Below are 22,857 nucleotides of genomic sequence, written 5' to 3'. Positions count from 1 at the left end.
CCAACTCTGTCGTCCTACTGTTCTAATGAAAGTAAAATAAAAACATGAAATTGCAGGTTGTCTTTACTTTGGTTGTCGTAGGTGATTAATACGTCTGTATTCAGTCAGTTTGAAGTGTTTCCTTTGATTCACCAGCTGCTAAACATTCAGATGCCAGTGAGAAGCTTCACCAGAGGCCCTTTCCACAAAGCAAGCTCAGAAAAGTGGTGCTGAGAGTCCAAAACCTGAATAAAATGAACCCAACTAATCAGTCATAAGGGCGTTTCCGTGATGTCAAGATACTCGAGTGTGCACGCTGTTCTTAAGCAGCCCAAGAGCAACAGTTCACTCTGGAGGACGTGGAGCGCTGTGATTGGCTTATAGACATCCAATCGAATAAGTTTGGGCATTTGGGTAAGATGACAGAAATCTGGACATCCTACAAAAGTTGGGTCCATTGGAATGTCTTGGGGATGAAATGTAATTGGGGCACCCCGGGGTCCTGCAGCACCCACAGCTTTAAACTCCAGTTAGGTGAAGAAATACTGGAATTTATCGCAGTTTTCACAAAGAAATTCCAGCACAAAATGAATGAATGTTTCATTCCCCCCCCCCCACACACACACTTCTGTCAGTCCAAAGCGCTGGTTGGTTGATGGTATATCTGCGTTTGTGGTTTCCTACTTCCGTGACGCTCGCCGTCTAAAAGCTGCTCGACTCGCAGAGCAAAAACAAATTACCGTCACTCGGTTTCAAGTTCTTTCACCTCTCAGGATGTCTGCAGACGCTCACGGAAGAGAACAAGAGGAGGTGGACATCTACGACACTCTGGAACAAGGTCCTCCTGATCCTCGGCCCCATGAAGTCAGTAAGTATGAACACAAACCAAATGCTGCACGAGGACGACGGAGACGTCTGTTCACGTGTGATTCAATCCTGAACGACGTTTTGTGGAGAATACGACGGCATCAGTCCCGGTTACCTTCAGCTCGTGTTCATAGACCGGTCTGGGCTGAAGGACCGACACTTTTGAGACATTGAAATGCAATTTATTGCCATTTGAGTTGAAATGTTCAAGTTCTTAGTTATTGAGCAGGCGAGTGCATCAAACGTGCTTCATGAGAATCGGTTTCACCGTGTTTTGTCTCTGTAGGACCGCTCACTGAGAACCGTCCTGCAGCGGTCAAAAGAAGAGCGTTTGGAGCCACTGAAGCCATTCTGGGAGTGCTGTATCTTGTGATTCTGGCTGGGATCTACATGCGCAGTGAGGATTTGCTTTTTATTCTTTGACAGCGTATCGTGCTCTGTTTTTCCTTTCCAGCCTGTGTGGTGTTTGGGCGCCACAGTCGTGTCAACAAGAACTAATGAAATACTTTGAGTAGATGTGCAGCAATAGTGTAAAAAATGCCCGAGTACCTATTTAGATCAAACACTGTCCAACCAGTAGTTGAATCTAAACAAGCGTCACACATGATCGTCTAATGGAGCTGAAGCAGTCTGCATCGTTTAAATGAAGTAAGAAGCGTTTCTTACAGTATCTGTGAGCTGCTTCATACACTAAACACGTAACATATGTTCATTAATCTGCAGCCTCTCGTTTGAGAAGTGCTGCGTCAAAGAGTGACAGAGTGACGGAGATGAAACACAGCGAGTAACTCGACGCTGTCACGACTGTAAATCAGAACAATGTGACGTCTTTTTCTTTTGTCTCATGTTCCCACCAGATATCTTTGTCACGTTGGAGAAACAAAACGTGCAGACAGAAAGAGACCAGCTCCTCATGAGTCTGAACCAGTCTGAGACCAGAAACATCAATGTCACTGAAGAGAGAGACCAGCTGCAGACCAGATACCACAACATTAAAAAACAGCTGGCGGAAGAAAGGAAAAGTAACAGGTTAGAATTAGAAAAAATTCCAAAATTAGATCATTGGAAATCGCGGTTATGGAGGGATTTTTTTAATAAGTAGTTCTCGGGGGGGCTCGCTAGTCATCAGTTCTTCTGTTTGGTCTGAAAACTCAAATTTAAATCCAATTTATCCACAAAATACGAGCAAAGATTGTAGTGTTTAGTCGTAAAAGGATCCACTGTCATCGAGCCCTTTCTTTCTCTACTTGTGCATTTATTGAAGTTAAACACAAGCTACCGAACTCTGTAACCGCTGACTCTGCAGTTAAGATGTTATTAAATTGTCTGTTTGGTTAATTTACTGAATGAAATGCTGTGTTTCATGAATTCAGTGTTTCAGATTCATCAGTTTTTTTTTCTTCTCATGTTTGAAATGTTGCTTTGTTTCATGTATTGCTGATCAGTTTTAGTAAATACTGGGTTCTATTGATGCTGTTTTACACTATTATAAATACACATTTACTCAAATCTCTCCGTCTCTTTGTGTTTTGTCTCTTTGTCGTTGATTTACTTTTTTATAGTTTTTCTGTAGTCAGCTTGCATCCCCTCGCAGCATCTCTGTGTCTCTTTGTAGTTGTTTTGTGTCTCTTTGTAGTTGTAGTTTCTGGTAGGCCTGATCAGTACTCCATCAATGACTTTGAGCCTTTGAAAGGTCAGAGATGGCCAACCGGCCCCGGAGTGACTTTTTAAAGCATCAAGATAACAGTAAGGAAGAGTCCACTTCCTCGTCGGTCTGTACAGAAGTGACTTTTCTCAGAACAAGCTTTGATAAAATCACTGAGTGTCGACAGTCGTGACTCACCACCGGGCCCGGCTCTCCACGGTCACCTCGGGCTCCTCGGATTCCTGGGCCTCCCTGTTTGAAACACAAATAGCAGGAGTTGATTACGAGTACACAGTCAACACATTCAAATTCACTGTGTGTTAATGCTGTGTGTGTGTGTGTGTGTGTGTGTGTGTGTGTGTGTGTGTGTGTACAGATAATCACAACGTTGACCAACCAGCTGAGACACAAGAAACCCTCTGAACCCCCAAAAGCATCTTTTCCTACACCACCTATCAGAGCCACAGACTGTAAAAACAGACATTATCGTCGGATTTTTAACTTTCCGACAGTCCTTGAACACATCATGTGTCCATCAGAAAGAGCAAGCAAATCGAAGTTTAAAATGGTAAAAATCACTTAAATCAACGTGTCTCATTCATAACATTGGCAAAAAATAAACCGTTTTGCTGAAATCCTGCAAAATATGAAATGATTTGCTCTTCAGAAGCCATGACTGACTCAGATTAACAGTCATGTGACTCTGAAACTACAGTCTGTTCACACAGAGGACAGGCTGTAAAGATGAAAATACACATTTAGATTTGACTGTTTTCCAATTGTTATAAAATAAATGATTAAAGAAATACAACTTGATTTATGGCGTCATAACTGTTATTCTGCACTAAATGTTTGAGTTCCATCTAATTCTAGTCCTGACTGCTGTTTCCATTGAGCAGCACATACATATATAAAATAAAATAAATAAAGGTTGAGAGGTTATTCTGTAAAGCTGAAATGTGAATGTTTGGTAATCTTGAGAAAGCAGCACGAGTTTGATAGATTTGAATAATTACGTAGAAACCCAGCCCAGTGTAGCTAGCTAACGTTGCTAAATCTAGCTGTCGTCCAATCAGGCCTCCCCTCTGAAGCCACTCCCCCCCCAAAGTTATCCTTATGAACGTAAACACATGCTATTGTTAGCACTCACAGCTGTCAAGCTAGCTGCTTGTGCAAAGACTCAAGTTACGGGCAATGAGTGCCAAAGAGATTACGAACTATTTCTTCTTTTTGTCGGGGCAACGGATTTCAGGATGTCAAGAGAATTTCAACCGACGTGTTCTTGAAGAGGATTACCGACCCGGCCTCTCAGGAACTCAAACTGCACATGAAGCCCGTATTGTTCTGAGTGAGCGCATTATGTTTATGTCCCTCATGCACGTTGATCCACACATTAAGATCAAATGCATTGACCAGGGCGTCTTGAGTGTTCTGACTGAGTGTTTGGTGTATTTGTGTATCTGTGCACGGCTCACTGGTGGTCCGGCAGTGCCGGGGGGGCCTTTGCTGTCCTGGGTGCAGGTGCAGGCTTTGGGCATGGCCGGGCAGTCGGCCTCCTTCCTCTGGACGATCGCAGCAGCACGGTGAGGAGGACACACAAAGACACACAAACACAAAAACATACGGCAATGAGATGATAAATGATGACATAGAGTGAAGCTTAATCCCCATTATTAACGTCACTCTGCTGTTTATTTCAGGTCTCAGTGTAATGTCGCTTCATTATCTGATGAATCTCGCTGAAACAGGAAATATATGACTTTTCTTTTTTTTTGGTTTGAGTTTGAATTTCCACTTCCAGATTATCTCTAAAGATACATGTGAGTAAAGACAACGTGTGCTACAAGTAAGAAGACAAACCTCACTGAAGGGAATTATTCTTGTCGTGTGAAAACTTTATAACTGTTTTTAAACTTAAAGGTAAAGTGTGTTTGTGTGAGGTTCTTCTCCATCCTCCGTGTTTTACTACAGGAGATGAAGTACCAGCACAGGAGCAAAGCACTGCTGGACACCTAAAAGAATCAACAACTCCTGTGTTCTTAGAGGTAAAATGAGTAAATGTTCTGTATTAGTGGAGTCTGGTGTCTCTGAAGAGAACACGAATAACAGCTTCAGCTCCTCGTCATGAAGTCTGTCTGACAGCGAGGTAACGAGGGGAAAGTATTCTGAATATAGAGTTCACTTAAACTGATGGAGATTCTTTTAGGAGTCTAAAATACATTGATATGCTGGTACTTCATCTACTGCAGTACAACTCTGACTATAAGAACCTCATACAAACACTTCTACACTATTACTTTAAATGATATGATCTTCATGGTATTGGTATGGTATACTAGTAAGCACAGTACTACTTTACCTGTATTCTAAAACGTTAGTATCTGATGTTCTTTGTGATTCTTGTAGTTGTTTGTAATTCACGTTTCATATTTTGTCAGGTTTACAAAAAGCCTTTGAAAGAGCATCAATATAATGTAAAAATGCTCGTGCACACATTGTAAATAGAAGCATTGTGTAAATGAACACTTTAGATCCGAACGGTGAGGCTTCGTGCTTCATGCGGTACATTTCTTACACCAGTTGTCGGAGCGGACTGGAGTGAGGAGAGGGTTCATAGAGGAGTGAGCTCACCAGACCAGGAAGCTCGCAGCACTTGTCTCTGCCGGCCCACGACGTGCTGCACACGATGTCAAAGATCTGAAGCTGGAACTAGAAGAGGAGAGACACACAAACTTCAGTTCACAAAACCACCAAAATATATGAGCTTTAGAGGACTGGACGTGTTCAACGTCCCACGAACAGTTCAGTCATCTAATGGAAATAAAACAGAAACAATTCTCTTTGCTTTTGCTCCAGAATAATTTCAAAGTAACCGATAATCACAAGAAGCTCTCATAAAGAGCTGAGACGACACAATCTATTCACGTTTAAGTGTCGACGGGGGAATTCAGATGAACGTGTGAGGCTACTTTTTTATTTCACGTGGCTTAAACATCACTAATGATCTCTGCAACAGCTACAAATGACCCGAGGGGGTTCAGTGTCGTGCAAATAAGACTTTTAATCATCGTTCCCTCCCAAAGAAACCAGCAAACCTCAGTTTCACATCTTTCCTTTGAACCTTTTCTTTACAACGGTCTGTGTTCTCAGTTTTGTCTAATTAAGCGTGGTGAATTCTGGTGATTCATGGGGCGTTCAAACACAGTGGGAGATTATAGGATTCACCTTTGAAATATATTCAAAGAACCAAACGAGAGGAGAAACATCCGGCCGCTCCTGCAGGCCGAGCGTTACATTCTGCTTCCTCCAGGTTCATGGACCATGATGCACTGCGAGGCCGCCTCGTTAATGTCCGCGCAACGAGAAACGATCGACAAAAACAAACGATTAGCGGCTGAGATGACGGCCTCTGAAGGGGGCCGGTATCTCTCCTCGGATCAGCAGTGTGTGTTCTTTTGGGCCACTCACACACAACCGTGAATCAGATTGTGTGACACACAAGTGGAATTGTTGAGCTCGGTCGATGTCGAGGGTTTTTCTCTTCAAAGAGGAGATCGAACCGGCTGCTATTTCTGGAGGAGAGACGCTGGAAATTGATTTGTTTGTGTTCATGAAGCCGCTCGGCTTTGATGAAATAAATTCAAACGGATGAAACCGATGCAGCAGTGTAAGATAAAAAACTGTTCGCTTCCTGCGGTCGCTAATGTGGCAAAGAAGACGTCAGTTGCTTTTTTTTGGGCCAATCAGAAGGAGGGAGGTTTTTATCTCTTATTTCTGATTAGTTTTGGGATCTTTTTTTTTTTTAGCTGACACGCTCAGCTGATGAAATCTATACAAGCTGATGGCCTTTCTGCTTCTCTTTGGTTTCATTTCACTTTAAAAATCCACCTGCAGAGACTTGAAACCGGCTCTGCGTTGGATCCTCCATCACGGTGAACGTTTAGCTGCTTTTCATTTATTTGTCCTCGTATTTAAATGACTGTTGTGCAGCTGTAAGCAGGGCCTGTTCTTTTAAACAATAAGACACCAGGGGGTCAAATACAGACGGCCAACAAACACGAGACAGTCACAAGTGAACAGATCAGATACTAAGTCATTATTATCAGATATTAAGTTATTATTATCAGATACTAAGTCATTATTATCAGATATTAAGTTATTATTATCAGATACAAAGTCATTATTATCAGATACTAAGTCATTATTATCAGATACTAAGTCATTATTATCAGATATTAAGTCATTATTAGCAGATACTAAGTCATTATTATCAGATATTAAGTTATTATTATCAGATATTAAGTCATTATTAGCAGATACTAAGTCATTATTATCAGATATTAAGTTATTATTATCAGATACTAAGTCATTATTATCAGATATTATGTTATTATTATCAGATACTAAGTCATTATTATCAGATATTAAGTTATTATTATCAGATACTAAGTCATTATTATCAGATACTAAGTCATTATTATCAGATACTAAGTCATTATTATCAGATATTAAGTCATTATTATCAGATATTAAGTTATTATTATCAGATACTAAGTCATTATTATCAGATACTAAGTCATTATTATCAGATATTAAGTTATTATTATCAGATACTAAGTCATTATTATCAGATATTAAGTTATTATTATCAGATACTAAGTCATTATTATCAGATATTAAGTTATTATTATCAGATACTAAGTCATTATTATCAGATACTAAGTCATTATTATCAGATACTAAGTCATTATTATCAGATATTAAGTTATTATTATCAGATATTAAGTCATTATTAGCAGATAATAAGTCATTATTATCAGATACTAAGTCATTATTTAAAGATAATAAGTCAGTAGTAAAGGTTTGTCATTTTTAAGGTTTTCATCTTCACATTTTTTTTATTTTACTGGCAGAGATGGGCTTCCACACTCTCTGTGTGTGTGTGTGTGTGTGTGTGTGTGTGTGTGTGTGTGTGTGTGCGTGACGTCCTCACCGGTGCCGAGTTGTCCTTGTTTCCTCTGGACCGGACCATCCTGCCCAGGACCTCCACTCCCTCGATGGTGATGTTCCCCGCCGCGTTGATGCTTTTCTCGGCCACGGCGCTGCAGTCGATCACCACTTTGGCGCTCGTCTTGCTGATGGCGATGTGAAGCTGCGTGAGAGGAAACAAAGCGACACGTTCACTCCATCACTCGCTTTCAGTGCTGAGAATCTTATAGATAGATATATATATATATATATATATATATATATATATATATATATATATATATATACACACAGTATATATACACATAAACATAAAGATAATAGTTTGGCTGTGCAGCCATTTTTGATATTTAATTAGGTTCCTGAAGAGGATCAGTGTTTTACGCTTTCCTGCATTTTAAGAATTTAGATGTTTATTAGCTTTGTATGTTGTTAATAATAATAATAATACAAAAATATTAATAAGAAGAAGAAATATAACAATAAGGACAAGAAACAAAATGCATACACCAAAAACTGACAACATATTCATTAATAAATAATAATGAGCAATATAAATATCAACGTAAACTACTGTGTGATACTGATGTTTCATATTTCACAGCAATGATGTGAACTCAAGCATTCGGTCTGATTATATCTTGTTTCAGTTAGTTTTACGGTTTGTTTATTTATTACATCTTTACGGTTTGATTTAATATAAATATTATTATTTGTTTGTATCTTTACTGATGATCCCTCTGCTGCTGTAATACCACAGAGATCCACCGCTGTGGGACTCATAAAGGATAATCACATCTTATTATATAATAACAACAACAAACACCGTCTTCTCACACAAGAAAAGCAGCAACGTGCTTCACAACCGGGGGAAATAGACAAAGAATGAAATACGATGGAAAATAAAACATTCTTGATAAAATAAGAGAAAAATAAAAAAGCAAGATTAAAGCCACAAGCAGCCATGACGGAGTTCAAACTGTTTTTAGCTCAAATGCAGAAAAAGAAAAGCTGGTTTCAGGCTTCACAAAGTCACTTCATCTGGTTTCATTCAGTCTGAAGCAGAACTGAGAACAAACACTTGTTTCATGATGACAATGTGCAGCCGGCATGTTTCAACAGCTTCGTCAAAAAGATGCAGCAGGTTTGGTGAACTTTGGACGGACGTTCACAGGTTTGGGACCATATGTGAACCCGTGCACATGAGGCGCCCCCTGTTGACTCATTTCAGAGCAGTTCAACAGCATCAGCACCAAACATATCCTGTGAGTTGTGATTGGACAAACAGTTACTGATGGACGGTCTGATGTGTGTTGTGTCATGCTGTTGTTGTTTTCTGTATTTGTAGCGCCCCCTGGTGGTCCAAACCTTCAGGGTACGTTTCAGGTTCTCTTGTGGAGATGTTGGGATTACTGACGATGGTCTAGTTATGTGCTGAGTCATCTTTCATATAAGGAATACTGCACAAAATGCTTTAAACTAAATAAAATGCTCAAAGCAGCAGCATCAGAAGCTCTCCTTCTCTTCTACTCCGTTCTTATCTTTCCTACATCAGTGATGGAGATGTCCGTTTTTAAGAGACTATTTCGCTTCAAATGAGCCGTCTGTTGTCTGTTGTCTGCTGTCTGTTGTCTGTTGTGTGTTGTGTGTTGTGTGTTGTTGACGGGAGGGCTGATGGGAGAACAGCGCCCTCTTCCTGTGTGGAGCTGTAGAGCAATCGAGCATCCAACCAGGTTCCTCTCCTGGAGGCTCACAGCCCGCTTTACTTTACTTTACTTTACTTTACTTTACTTTACTTTACTTTACTTTACTTTACTTTACTTTACTTTACTTTACTCGACTGACACAGATGTCGTTGAAAAGTCTCAGATTCAGACTGAACAGCTCGATGTTAAACTTTAAAAAGACACAAACAAACATGTAGAGACGGATGGAGCACAGATGAAAAACCCACGACAGAACAAACAGCAGCTCAGAAGATGAGACGAAACATCACAGACGACCGGCGTATCAATAAAGTTCAAACTTTTTCATTTCTAGGGAGACCGAAGAAAGGAAGGCATTAAAAAACTATTTCAAAATAGGTCCAATAATTCAGTAATTTGTAAATTTGTTTTCACAGGAAAATAATTATAATCTGCAAAACAATACAGAAATGATGCACGACATGCACACACACACACACACACACACACACACACACACACACACACACACACACACACACACACACACACACACACACACACACACACACACACACACACACACACACACACACACACACACACACACACACACACACGCACACACACGTTTTCATCTTGAATAATGGAAAACAAATTGAATACAGAAAGCAGCGTCTGGTTCTCATTCAGGATAGAAATGTGATTTTACTCTAAATATCAAAGCTTGTGTTGAAAACGAACCTATTTGCAGCATGAAGACATTTATAGCTCCACAACCAGAGGCTGTAACTGGGACACAAATCAGGAGCTAAAATTACCTCCCTGAGTGACATCGCTATTAATAATTACACATGCAGGAAGTTATCATCACCGTCATGGACAGAGAGCCATGTGAGGCGGAGGAGCCGCTGCCTCTCTGTTGTTGTTGTTGTTTGTCTGGAATATCTCAGGTTGTCTGTGTGCGTTCCTCTATTTCCCCCTTTTTATTTTAGTTCAATCTTTTCTATCGAGGGAACAACAGTGCAAATTAACTCGTTAACGAGCTCCATGTTTGTCCGGACAAAGAGGAAATAAAATGTGGTTAGAAGTGAACATTAGATTTTATCTTTACAAAGAAATAAGAGATGAAGGACGCAGGACAGGACGTGTTCCATGATGAGGAACTTTGACAAGTCAATATTTGAAGAAAGCTTCTCATTATTTTGTGATGCTAGGTGATGATTTTAATATTCTAATTCATTATTTTAAGATATTAATTCATTATTTAAAGATATTAAGTCATGATTTTAGGATATTAAGTATTATTTTAAGATATTAAGTTATTATTTTAAGATATTAAGTATTATTTTAAGATACTAAGTCATGATTTTAGGATATTAAGTATTATTTTGAGATACTTAGTCAGTAGTCAAGATTTGTCATTAAAATTATTAGAACATTTCGTTTTTTTAAGGTTTTCATCTTCTCATTTTTTACATTTTACAGTGAGAGACAGGCTGTGTGTGTGTGTGTGTGTGTGTGTGTGTGTGTGTGTGTGACTGGTACATTTCCAGCAGGCTTAGCAGGAGTCCCTCCGTCCTGCGTTAACGCTGCAGAACTGTAACATGAACCCTGTTGAGAGTGTGAAGTGTGAAGCGTCGCCGTCCGATCAGTCTAAAAAGCCGCTGAAGGAGATTTATACGCTCTCGTCATGTTTCCGAGACGTCAGCTTTTCAGGAAGCAAGAAATGTGACAGCCAGTCAGAAGCAGAAGAGTTCATCTACCGAGCGTGAAACGCGTCACAAAGCCGAGGAAAGACTGAACTCTGGTGACCCACAGGGGAGCAGTCCTCTGATCCAGAACCACATAAACCTACACGGATCAGAGCAGGTACTGTACTGGTCCTCTGGGATTATAAAATCCACTGAGTATGCAGTGACACACACACACACACACACACACAGCGAGCAGAACAAAAGGTGAAACGATAAGCAGGATAAGCTGTGCTGACAGCGAGCAGACAGAACTGACTGCAGATCAGTCAGCGAGTCCTTCGGCAAAAGGAAAGAAAACCAGAATCAGACTTTTAATCAGACGAGAATCCTCGTGAAGCCTGAAGAGTAGATGAAGAGTCTGTCGACCAATCAGAACACAGAACCGGAGAGACTCTGACCTTATGGAAGCTGCCGTAGAAGAGCTTTTTGATCTCTGGCCCTTCGAAGGTCACCGTCTGGAACTCTCCTTTGTAGTCGTTGTTGAAGAACGTCAGAGTCTTTCCTCCGTCTGCAGGAACACACACACACACACACACACACACACACACACACACACACACACACACACACACACACACACACACACACACACACGGATCATTCATGACACCGAACTAGTTACTAAATCCTGAATCTATATTTAAAATCTACAACACCAATAGGCATCGATTTCATGATTCTTTTTACCTGAATTGCATCGCTGCTGTTTTATACGTTTGAAAACAACAGAAATAAAGGTTTTGAGACCCAGAAGCTGATTTAAACATTTTACTGATCGCTTTTATTAAAGCACGTCTGGCCCCAACATATACAGAGAAATGTTGACCCCTATGAGCCATGCTTGCAGCCTTAGATCCTCAGGTGTGTGTGCGTGTGTGTGTGTGTGTGTGTGGGCTGAAAACTAAAGGTGACCATGTTTTTGCCATCAGGACCCCTCGGCTTGAGGAGACGAGGCTCTCAGAATCAGTAATGTCTTTTAAATCACATTTTTACAGACTGGCTTTTATGTGACGTGGTGGCTTTACTGCTTTATTAGGGCCCGAGCACCGACGTAGTCGGAGCGGAGGACCTATTGTAATCGTAATGTTTATTATTATTATTATTCTTCCGATTATTTTTCATGTTTCGTCGCAAAAAGGAGGTGCTTGGGATTCTGGCAACATTTTGAAATTTTGCACGCAAGCCAGAATTTTTGAAAATTGCAGTCTGATTGGGGTGTCCAGCTGCGTTTTGAAATATTGGCTCGCTAGCGCCCCCTATTGAGTAGCCCCAACATTGGGTTTCACCTAGCTGTATGAAATTTGGTAGGTATGTGGAACGTGATGGGGCGTACAAAAAATCCTCTTGGAATTTTTCACTAAACCAAACAGGAAGTCGGCCATTTTGAAGTGTATGACGTTTTTGGACCGTTTCAAGGCATCATACTTTAATGAACTCCTCCTAGAGATTGAACCCGATCGACTTCAGACTTGGTCAGTATGCTCTTGAGACCTTGGCAGTGAAATGTTACTCAAAGATCAAAAAGTTATCGTACTATGTATCCGTGGCGTGGCGTCAAAAAAACACCATTCGCCATGAAAAAGGAAGTAGTTGTAACTCGGCCGTACATTGTCTAATCTGCTCCAAATCTCTCATATGTCATATCATCCTGACTCAGAACACATCTATATGAAAATGTAGAATCATAGTAAGAGCGCCACCTAGTGGCAACTGGAAGTTGTACGTTTTGTACTTTGACATCCTGCTCCTCACAGATTAATCAGATCCCTCTCAAATGTTGCCAGGAAAGCCTTAAGACCTTGATCATGCTTCATTGTGAAGATTGTAAGAAGTTGTCGAAGGGCGGCGACGTGGCGGCTCGGCGAATTTCGATCCTTCGCCATGAACGAATAAACTGATGTAACTCGACTCCACATCATCAGATCTTTACCAGATTTCACATGTTTGATTAGACTCCAGGCCTGAAGACATCTGCAGGCCAATTTTTAATCATAGTCATAGCGCCACCTACTGGTAACAGTAAGTTAAAGACTTTATACTTTGCCTTGTTTCTCTTAGTAGGTAAATCAGATCAACATCAAACTACTTCCACACAAATGTAAGAAGTTCATAATGCCAGTTCATGAAGCTTTTGATGTTTCGTCAAACGCCGTTGCCGTGGCGACGCAGTCTTCGCTGTGAAAAACGAAGGTCATTTTGAGAGGCTAAAAAAGCTCGAAACATAAGCAAACTCTGCACGCAGATTACAATCCCAAAATGTAGTGATATAAAATGCTTTTATTCATTCAGAGTGGCAAATCGGCTCAATAGCGCCCCCTACAACATTTTGACGAAGCAGCCCTCGCACTACGTTTCACATAGATTTACAAAATTTGGTGGGCACATGTATAACATGTGGACTTAAATAAAAGTCTCTTGGGACCATGCTCTAAACCCAACCGGAAGTCACCCATTTTGAATTTCTTTTGAATTTCTAGTGTCGTTTTTGTCATTTCCAGGCGCTGCACTTTAACAAACTCCTCCTAGGGAAATAATCGAATCAACTTCAAAATTGGTCAGTACAATCTAAAGACCTTTGTGATGAAAAGTTACTCAAAACTTGTTGTTTCGTGAAAAGCTGTTGCCGTGGCAACGCATTCTTCGCCATGAAAAATGAAGGTGTTTTTGAGGGGCTAAAAATGCTCAAAACATAACAAAACTTGTCAAACACATTTAAAATCATGAATGTAGTTATCTGATGTGACTTTAATGTGTCAGAGTGGCAAGTCGGCTCAATAGCGCCCCCTACAATATTTCGCCGATGCAGCCCTCGCAGTACGTCTCACCTAGATGTATAAAATTTGGGAAGTAGGTGTATCACATATAGACTTAAAAAAAGGTCTTAGGGGTCTAAGCTCTAAACCCAACCAGAAGTCAGCCATTTTGAATTTTGTATGAATTTATAGTGTCGTTTGTGCAATTTCCAGGCGCTCTACTTTAACGAACTCCTCCTAGGGAATTAATCAGATCAACTTAGAATTTGGTCGGAACTATCTCAAGACCTTAGTGATTAAAAGTTACTAAAAGCTTTAGGTTTCATCAAACGACATGGATTTGGTGTGGCAGCCATTTTACATGGTTCACCATCATCCATCAAGCTGTTGTAACTCTACTGTACTTTGTCAAAACTGTCCCAAACTTGACATGGTTGTTGACTGTCATGACTTTAGGACTTCTGCATGCCAATATTAACTCATAGTCATAGCGCCACCTACTGATAAGCACGGACGTAAGCAGGATTCTATAAATACAGCGGCCCAAACTGAACTTATTAGAAGGGTTTGTGGGCACACCATGAGAAAAAGACTTCTCTGATCTAAATATGTGCAAACTAAGATGCTTGGAGAGCAAAAGTTAGATAACAGTAGGTTATCCAAACCATATCAGTCGACATTAGTATAAATGATCTGTCCAGAGCTTCTACACGAGAATCAGGTTAAATGTCACAATGAATGCTTCACAAAACAGTCTAAAGTTACAGAAGAGCTTAAAAAGAAAACGGTGTTAAATTAAAGTGTTCAAGTAAAAGCAAATGATACTACTGTTTCCTTAACTTTCATGTAAGTCCAAATAAAATCAGGACACTGCAGGGAGTTGAACCCCATCCCAGTAAACTGACAGTCTGTTATGTTACTAACCCTGAAGCGCATTCACGCACATTCATTTTCTTGATGATCTTAACAGGCTTTCATTTATGATTGTATTGGAGGTACCCTCAACACATTTGAGGCCTAAGACCTGTCAACGCGATCTTGTTACGCTGCTGGTCGACGCAGGAAATATCATCTAACTCATGCACGCAGTGTTTGATGGTCAAAGAAACGCACGGCAGCGTCCTCCAGAGTCCTGCCAGTACCCTCGACGTGCGTGAATGTGCGAGGGCCCGGTCAATGCTGCTTGCAGCTTTAATTTTATTATTGATTTTACTAAATTATTTTATTTTATTTATTTATATTTGTTTATTTATATTTGTCATGGCCTAAGAGCCGGGTTGTGACAACTTTATTTATTTATTTTAATTTTATTTATTTTAATGTATTAATTTATTTTTTTATTTATTTATTTTATTTATTTAACTAAATTATTTGATTTTACTTATTTATTTTACTAAATTATTTTATTTTATTTATTTAACTTTATTTTTATTTATTTATTGTAATTATTTTAATTATTATTAACGTTTTTTTTCCGTTTCATCCGGGTTTAACTCACTGTCGAACTTTCTGTTGTTTTACTGCTTAGTCAAAGGCACAACTCTGTTTTTAAAGGTGCTTTATATATATAAAGTTATTATTATTATTATCATCATTATCACAGACTCACTGTCCAGGATGACTCCCACCAGCGGCTCATTGTTCTTGTCCAGGACCTCCCAGAGGGCGAAGGGCTCCTCCGGAGTGTCGGGCAGCAGTCTGAACAGCAGGGTGATGGTGTAGTCGGAGGGCAGCCCCTCAGGATGGATGAACCTGTGAGACGGAGGGGGGGGGGGCATCACACCCAGGTGAACACTTCTGGTACACGATCTCTATTTATTACGAGTCCTCAGAGCTTTTATTCACAATGTTTTCATGCGAGGGGTTAACACGTCTGTGTACCTGGTCGGCTGTGCCAGGAAGGCGTCGCTCTGCAGGTGGAAACAGGGGAAGGTGTTGAAGGTGCCGGGTACCATGGAAACACCGGAGACGCTGCCGTACCGACTCTCCACCAGACCGAACAGCTCCATCATACGGAAACCTTGTGAGCGTCACATGAAGCCATGTTTTGAGGACAGTTGAACAGTAAGAAGCCGAGCGTGTGACCAGTGGTTTGAAGATCAACCCCTTCCTGTTTATACTCATAATTATTATACGTACATTAATCTGCACTTCTGCTCTTGCTGAACTGCATTTCATGTCAGTGCAATAACAATAAAGTGTCATCTAATCTAAGCTGTGAACCAATTCGCTTCTGTTACTTTCACGCTCTATGATTTGGTCACACTGATCGTCATGATGTTTATTCTGCACACACAGCATCTTTTCCTTCGTGTGATTTAAGGATGTGAGGACAGAAGATGCAGAACAGATTGAGGCTGATCTGTGATCTGTGACATCAGGCTGTAAATAGATGAGACTGACTCCATCCTCTTACTAAACTAAATGTCCCACAGAGGTTTTACCTGGCGTTGTGCTGCCGCTCATCGGTATGGACGGACAAGCTGGGGAAGAAAAACAAAAAGGTTGCGTCAGATTCAGAAGAAGTCCGAACTCTCCGAGCGTCCGGCGAGCGTCCCGGTTACTCACTGGCGGTGGCGGCCTCGCACACGAAGGTCACCAGCTTCTCCTCGATCTTCGTGAAGGCGTCCAGGTCGTCCACGAAGAACACGTGTCTGTCGCTGGGTTTGCTGGCGATGCTCACCAGCTCGCCGTAGTCGGCGTCGGCGAAGCCGATGGCGAACACAATGTACCCTTTAAAGAGAGACAGAGAGAGAGAGAGAGAGGGAGAGAGAGAGAGAGGGAGAGAGAGAGAGAGGGAGAGAGAGAGAGGGAGGGGGGAGATGTTTAGGATGAGGATCCTGAACTCTACAGTGGATCTACAGTTAAAAACACAAACAGCTCAGACCTTCCATCTGCATCTCCTTGGAGACCTTGTTGACGTCGTCCTGAGACCGGCCGTCGGTGAGCACCACCAGGACGTTGGGGATCCCCCTCCTGACTCCTCCCTCTGCCGTGAAGATGTTCTCCTTCACGTGCTGGATGGCGCGACCTGGTTTGGACAGACGGGACGGTTTAGAATGTTGAGATCTACTTCAGAGTGCGTGAGGAGCAGCAGGCATCGGGACGTCCTGCGACGGTTTTAAGGAGATCGCTGCATGTTCTGCTGAGGACTCCGAAAAGAATCGATATCAGTGTCAGTGAACGCTATGTTTACAATATGTACCTCTGTACTTTGCTGTCAGACAGACCTTCACAGCATATATTATACAACTAACTAATTTTAACCATTTTAAAACAACAGGATGTGTATTGATCACAGTTTGTTTGATGCAGGACGGACCACAGAGCTGCTCCACGATGTTCACATTTAAATAAAGGAATGAAGTCGCACCAGTGGGAGCAGTGGGAGCAGTGGGAGCAGTAGGAGCAGTAGGAGCAGTGGGAGCAGTGGGAGCAGTGGGAGCAGTGGGAGCAGTGGGAGCAGTGGGAGCAGTGGCAGTGGGAGCAGTAGCAGTGGGAGCAGTGGGAGCAGTGGGAGCAGTGGGAGCAGTGGCAGTGGGAGCAGTAGCAGTGGGAGCAGTGGGAGCAGTGGGAGCAGTAGCAGTGGGAGCAGAGGGAGCAGTGGGAGCACTGGGAGCAGTGGGAGCAGTAGGAGCAGTAGGAGCAGTGGGAGCAGTGGGAGCAGTGGGAGCAGTGGGAGCAGTAGCAGTGGGAGCAGAGGGAGCAGTGGGAGCACTGGGAGCAGTGGGAGCAGTAGGAGCAGTGGGAGCAGTAGCAGTGGGAGCAGAGGGAGCAGAGGGAGCACTGGGAGCAGTGGGAGCAGTGGGAGCAGTAGCAGTGGGAGCAGTGGGAGCAGTGGGAGCAGTGGGAGCAGTGGGAGCAGTAGCACTGGGAGCAGTGGGAGCAGAGGGAGCAGTGGGAGCACTGGGAGCAGTAGCAGTGGGAGCAGTGGGAGCAGTGGGAGCAGTGGGAAAGAGATTCTTGACTCCGGGGGACTGAGGGCTCCTGTGCTGTGTTACGGTGAGAGCAGCTGTGGGAGAACTCCTCTCACAGAGCTGCTCTCTCTGCAGGAGGAAGCGGCTGCGCTGCTTTGCAAACACTGATTAATGACTACACCTCTCATCACACACACACACACACACACACTTCATATAAATACAGGCTTCTCTGCATCAAACAGTGAGTGCAGGCTTTAATGCAAGCGTGTGTAAACTCCTTCCTGTTTGTTTTACGTGAATGTGTGCATGAAGACACTGGAGGTCTGGAAGCAGACACTGATTTAATTTCCTGAGTGTGTGTTTGCCTGCTGCTCAATAAGTATTGACGACGGTAAAAGGACACTGTGTGTGTGTGTGTGTGTGTGTGTGTGTGTGTGTGTGTGTGTGTGTGTGTGTGTGTGCTCGTTGGCTCACCCGTCTTGGTGTTCCCTCCCTTGTAGGAGATCTTGTTGATGGCGTCCAGCAGTCGCTCCTTGTCGCTGTACGAGTTCAGCTTGAACTCGGTCCGGGCGTCGTCACTGAACTGGGCGATGGCCACCTGTCGGACGAAGATATATAAAATATAAAGTTTAACACAGGAGCTGCAGAACTCAAGTCACCAGATGCTGGACAGGAACGAGGAAGAACCACCCAAACAGAGGTCCACGTCTCCCTCTCTAGCCGTCCAGAGGAGTCTCGTGTTATCACAACAAACCCGTCCACCGCACCGCGTGACTTCAGAGCCACCGGACCAGAACCGGCGTTTTTCACGGAACCACCTACCTGCGTGCCGTCCGGGCCGATCTGGTCCAGAGCCCCGGTGGTGCTGTACAGGAAGCGGATGATCTTCAGGAAGTTCTCGTCACCGATGCTCCAGGAGCCGTCCACCAGGAAGACCAGGTCCGCTTTGGCCGCCTTACAGACTGGACAGAGGGGAAAGAGAGCGCACGGTGAGGGTTTGTTATTTAATGAGTCACATCTGTTGTGTTTCATACATTTGTGGACTTTCTTTAGTTTTCTTTGCTGAATTCAAAGATGGATTTATTCTCAGCTTTCTTTGTTTCTCTTGTTCTTTAACGTCGCTTTCACTAAACAAACTTGATCTTTACGGACGACGACTCAGCTTCTAAACCAAGTGAAGCTTTGATTGATTCGATTTGTTCAAACTCAACTCGTGAACGATTGTAAAAGTGTTAAAACTCGTTAAAAGTTCCCTCGGCCGTTGTTCCAATGGCTTCCCCTTCCTCCTCTGATGAAATCACATTTAAGGGTCAGCTGCTCCGCTGCAAACATTTACTGAGTAAACCGATATTCTGTCACAATAAAAGCCCAGCCGGCGGCTCGCAGCGGTCAAGTCCTCCAGAGGGAGAAGATGTAGATTTCATTTCAGCTGTTGGAGCCTCGTGAGCCCACGTCTGCTGGTTAACACGACACAGAGAGGAGGTTTTACCCTCTGAACCCCAAAACAACATGTTTTATACCCTCTGAACCCCAAAACAACATGTTTTAAACCCTCTGAACCCAAAAACAACATGTTTTATACCCTCTGAACCCAAAAACAACATGTTTTATACCCTCTGAACCCCAAAACAACATGTTTTATACCCTCTGAACCCCAAAACAACATGTTTTAAACCCTCTGAACCCCAAAACAACATGTTTTAAACCCTCTGAACCCCAAAACAACATGTTTTAAACCCTCTGAACCCCAAAAACAACATGTTTTATACCCTCTGAACCCCAAAACAACATGTTTTATACCCTCTGAACCCCAAAACAACATGTTTTATACCCTCTGAACCCCAAAACAACATGTTTTAAACCCTCTGAACCCCAAAACAACATGTTTTATACCCTCTGAACCCCAAAACAACATGTTTTATACCCTCTGAACCCCAAAACAACATGTTTTATACCCTCTGAACCCCAAAACAACATGTTTTATACCCTCTGAACCCCAAAACAACATGTTTTATACCCTCTGAACCCCAAAACAACATGTTTTATACCCTCTGAACCCCAAAACAACAGCCTGAAGTACCGTTGATCACAGCCAGAAGCTGCAGACCGTCTCCATCCTTCAGATGATCACGTCTCAAGCTAAGCTTAAAACTGATCGTTCATCAGAAATGTCTCGTTTAAAATCTTGTTCAGGTCTGAACACAGACAGGAGAGGCTGGAAACATGTAATTAGCTTCATATATATATATATAGCACATATAGTATGTTTAAATTTCAGTGTTGATAAATGATCAAAGAAATTCTTTCTTTTGATGTGTGTGTGTGTGTGTGTGTGTGTGTGTGTGTGTGTGTGTGAGTAGAACAGTTGAAGTTTATTTAATCTGCTTGTAAATTGTCGGCGTTGACACTAAACGCTCGTTGTGATATATTTAACATGAGATGTGGGCGGAGGGATCTAAAGGTATTGCCTCTGTCACTATATTTATATATATTTATATATATTTATATATAGTTATATATATTTACATATATTTACATCAGGAGGAAGAAGAAGAAATCATTCAGAAAGCAAAGACACTTTTAATAAGTTGCTTATTGCTGAATGAATGTTGCTGTGTCAGCAGAGGAAGGACTCACTGGTTCATGTTATTTCTGAGCGTTTCCGTTCCATCAATGGAACGTCTTTAACACAAAGACAGCGACAGCATTTAATGTTTAACGTGTTCATTAGTGATATTTAAACAACGCTGCATTGACACACATCGGTTTGTTAAATGAAGTCGTTTGACGAATGAACACTGGAACACGTCTCTATCAGAGGGAACTTTAATGGCAGTAAAATGCAGTTTATTGGTGAAACAAAGTGACGACACTGAAACAAACAAACAGGATATCGACCGGAGACGATAAACAACGTGAACGCTGCTCTTACCTTCCTTAGCAGCGGGGATTGTGGGTAGCGGCGTGGTGGTGGGGGGCGTGGTCGGCTTCGGGGTCGGGACGGGGACTGAAGAGAGAGAATGAAACAAGACGCAGGATGAAGACGAGACAACCGGCAATCACCGTAAACACACACACACACACACACACACACACACACACACACACACACACACACACACACACACACACACACACACACACACACACACACACACACACACACACACACACACACACACACCGTGTCAAATAACTACGTTCAGCTCTGTGATTTCAGCTCCTGTATAATTTGGTAGATTGATCACAGAGCCGCCCGCCGTCTAAATCAAACTCCAACCGTCTCTGCTTCCACCTCCGAACCTTTATTCTCCGAGTGTGTGTGTGTGTGTGTGTGTGTGTGTGTGTGTGGGGGGGGGGGGGGGGGTAAACCAGCTTCCCTCCCTCTCCAACAAACAGACGCACTTTCCTGGTTGGGTGCTGTTGGTGCAGTAAAGCGGCGACCTGAGGCTGTGAGTTACTCGTTAGTGGCGGGCGGGGAGCGTTTTTTGGCAGCGGCCGCCTGCAGCGAGTCGTCTGGAGAATTAAAAAAGTGTCTGCGGCTTTAATTTGCATGAAAACAAAGCAGTAAATCACGGCGGCTGTGCACAGATACAGTGCGGAGCCACACCTGCTATCACTTCCTGTCTGTTATCTCGGTGGTTAACTTCTCTCCTTTGTCTCGTAGTCTCTTCCTCCCCGTTCGTCCTCGTTCACTTCAGTAAACTACGGATATGAAAACATTCATTATAAACTGCCCGACGTTTATAAATCAATTAACGCCCTCAAATACAACACGAGGACTCGATCTGAGCCACGACGCTGCAGGAATCAACAAGTATCAAGACCTGAACAAAGAGGATCACCACACGTCTAACAGTCGAGTCCCTTTAGTTCAGCCTCATCAGGATCCACAATACAGGACGGCAGCTGCTCACAAATGGTGGTTTAATTAACCGGTAGGCCTCGTTTTCACACGTTTAACCGTTTATTCTTTATCTTCTGATGCTGTGTCTCAGGTTCACTACAGGACAGCAGTCACACATGACTCCGCCTCCTATTCACAGAGGATTTCAGGCTCATCACAGGCGACGGCTACGCGTGCTAACGCCGCTAACTGTGCACTGAAGGTCGTCAGGCCTCATTTTATTGGATGATTTTACAACAAAAAAAAGTTCTCAACAAGTAGAACAGGAAGTGTCTGAAACCTGTTAATGAAGCTGCGTGTTATAAAATAACAAAAGATTTATTGTTAGTGCCGACCGGCGACATCAACGATTGTACTCAAATATGTGCAAAAGGCAAAAAAAGGTAGATTTTTATTTTAAAGGTGAGACAGTACGAGTGCTGAATATGGTCAAAGAAACATTACACGTTTTCCAAAATGTGATGTTTAGACAAACGTCTCATTCTGAGAAGAATCAGGACGACTCGTCTCTCGTCTCTCGTCTCTCGTCTCTCCTACGAGAACAGAAGATGTTTCATGTTGGAGACGATGGTCACGACCAGCCTGGTGGGCTTCACTTTACACACAGTGACAGCTGACAGCAGCTTCTGTAGGAGCGTTACTATGACTCAGGCTGGGAGTGAGGAGGAGGAGGAGGAGGAGGAGGAGGAGGAGGAGGAGGAGGAGGAGGAGGAGGAGGAGGAGGAGTGAGGAGGAGGAGGAGGAGGAGGTGTGTCCATGTATGTGTGCAGAGAAACAGGTTGGTCAGCATTATTCAGCATTAAGCCTTCTGAAAAAGTCTAATTTCTCTTCAATAACTGATCAAAATGAATTTCTATGAAATACAAAGAGAGCGAGGTGCTTCATTTAACGTAGACACTTTGTTTTACAAACAGAAGTTCAGTGTTTCCTGTTTCTGGTCGATCTGGCACATTTAATGTCCAGCAGATTCTCAAGTGAGTGTTTCAGTGTTTGAATATTGGATACAATGTTTCACCTTTTTCAGAACTAGAAGCCACGTTTCCTCTGCGATCAGAGTATCATGTAAATGGTGAAATGTAACTGCCCTCCCGGTGCCGGTGTGTGAGTGTCTCGGGTGTGGCTGTGGGGGGGTTTTGTTCTTACGTGTTCTCTCGGTGACGGTGACCGCCGGCCCCTCCGTGCCGTCCTGCAGCAGCGCGTACACGCTCATCTTGTACTGCGTGTCGGCCTGCAGGTTGTTGAAACAGTGCCGGTTGGCTCCTCCGCTCAGCTTCGTCTCCTGCTTCTGACCGTCTGCGGCACAAACACAGACGTCACCTCGTTAGCCTTCTGGTTGTGTGTGTGTTGTGCCGTGT

The 22,857-nt window shown here is 42.7% G+C and overlaps 1 protein-coding gene across 8 annotated transcripts in view; it reads right to left on the bottom strand.

The window, feature by feature from the left end:
- Nucleotides 1-22,857, bottom strand: part of col14a1b (collagen, type XIV, alpha 1b) — a 134,163-nt gene that overhangs the window by 26,867 nt on the left and 84,439 nt on the right. For all 8 annotated transcript variants that reach the window (XR_013767449.1, XM_079175961.1, XM_079175962.1 and 5 more), the window contains 14 exons: nucleotides 22,646-22,795; nucleotides 20,528-20,602; nucleotides 18,418-18,557; nucleotides 18,070-18,193; nucleotides 16,563-16,706; nucleotides 16,244-16,408; nucleotides 16,120-16,158; nucleotides 15,557-15,695; nucleotides 15,285-15,427; nucleotides 11,321-11,430; nucleotides 7,485-7,643; nucleotides 5,123-5,200; nucleotides 3,967-4,053; nucleotides 2,690-2,743 (listed from right to left, as the gene is read on the bottom strand). Coding sequence is in view for 7 of the 8 variants with exons in the window: in XM_079175961.1 (XP_079032087.1) it covers nucleotides 2,690-2,743; nucleotides 3,967-4,053; nucleotides 5,123-5,200; nucleotides 7,485-7,643; nucleotides 11,321-11,430; nucleotides 15,285-15,427; nucleotides 15,557-15,695; nucleotides 16,120-16,158; nucleotides 16,244-16,408; nucleotides 16,563-16,706; nucleotides 18,070-18,193; nucleotides 18,418-18,557; nucleotides 20,528-20,602; nucleotides 22,646-22,795 (1,607 nt within the window). In the remaining variant the exon portion in view is untranslated. The remainder of the gene's footprint in view (nucleotides 1-2,689; nucleotides 2,744-3,966; nucleotides 4,054-5,122; nucleotides 5,201-7,484; nucleotides 7,644-11,320; nucleotides 11,431-15,284; nucleotides 15,428-15,556; nucleotides 15,696-16,119; nucleotides 16,159-16,243; nucleotides 16,409-16,562; nucleotides 16,707-18,069; nucleotides 18,194-18,417; nucleotides 18,558-20,527; nucleotides 20,603-22,645; nucleotides 22,796-22,857) is intronic.

Source organism: Pholis gunnellus (assembly GCF_910591455.1).
Source record: "Pholis gunnellus genome assembly, chromosome: 16".
NCBI classification, from domain to species: Eukaryota; Metazoa; Chordata; class Actinopteri; order Perciformes; family Pholidae; genus Pholis; species Pholis gunnellus.
The sequence above is the reverse complement of the archived record's forward strand: the minus strand, read 5'-3'. Positions and strand labels throughout refer to the sequence as shown.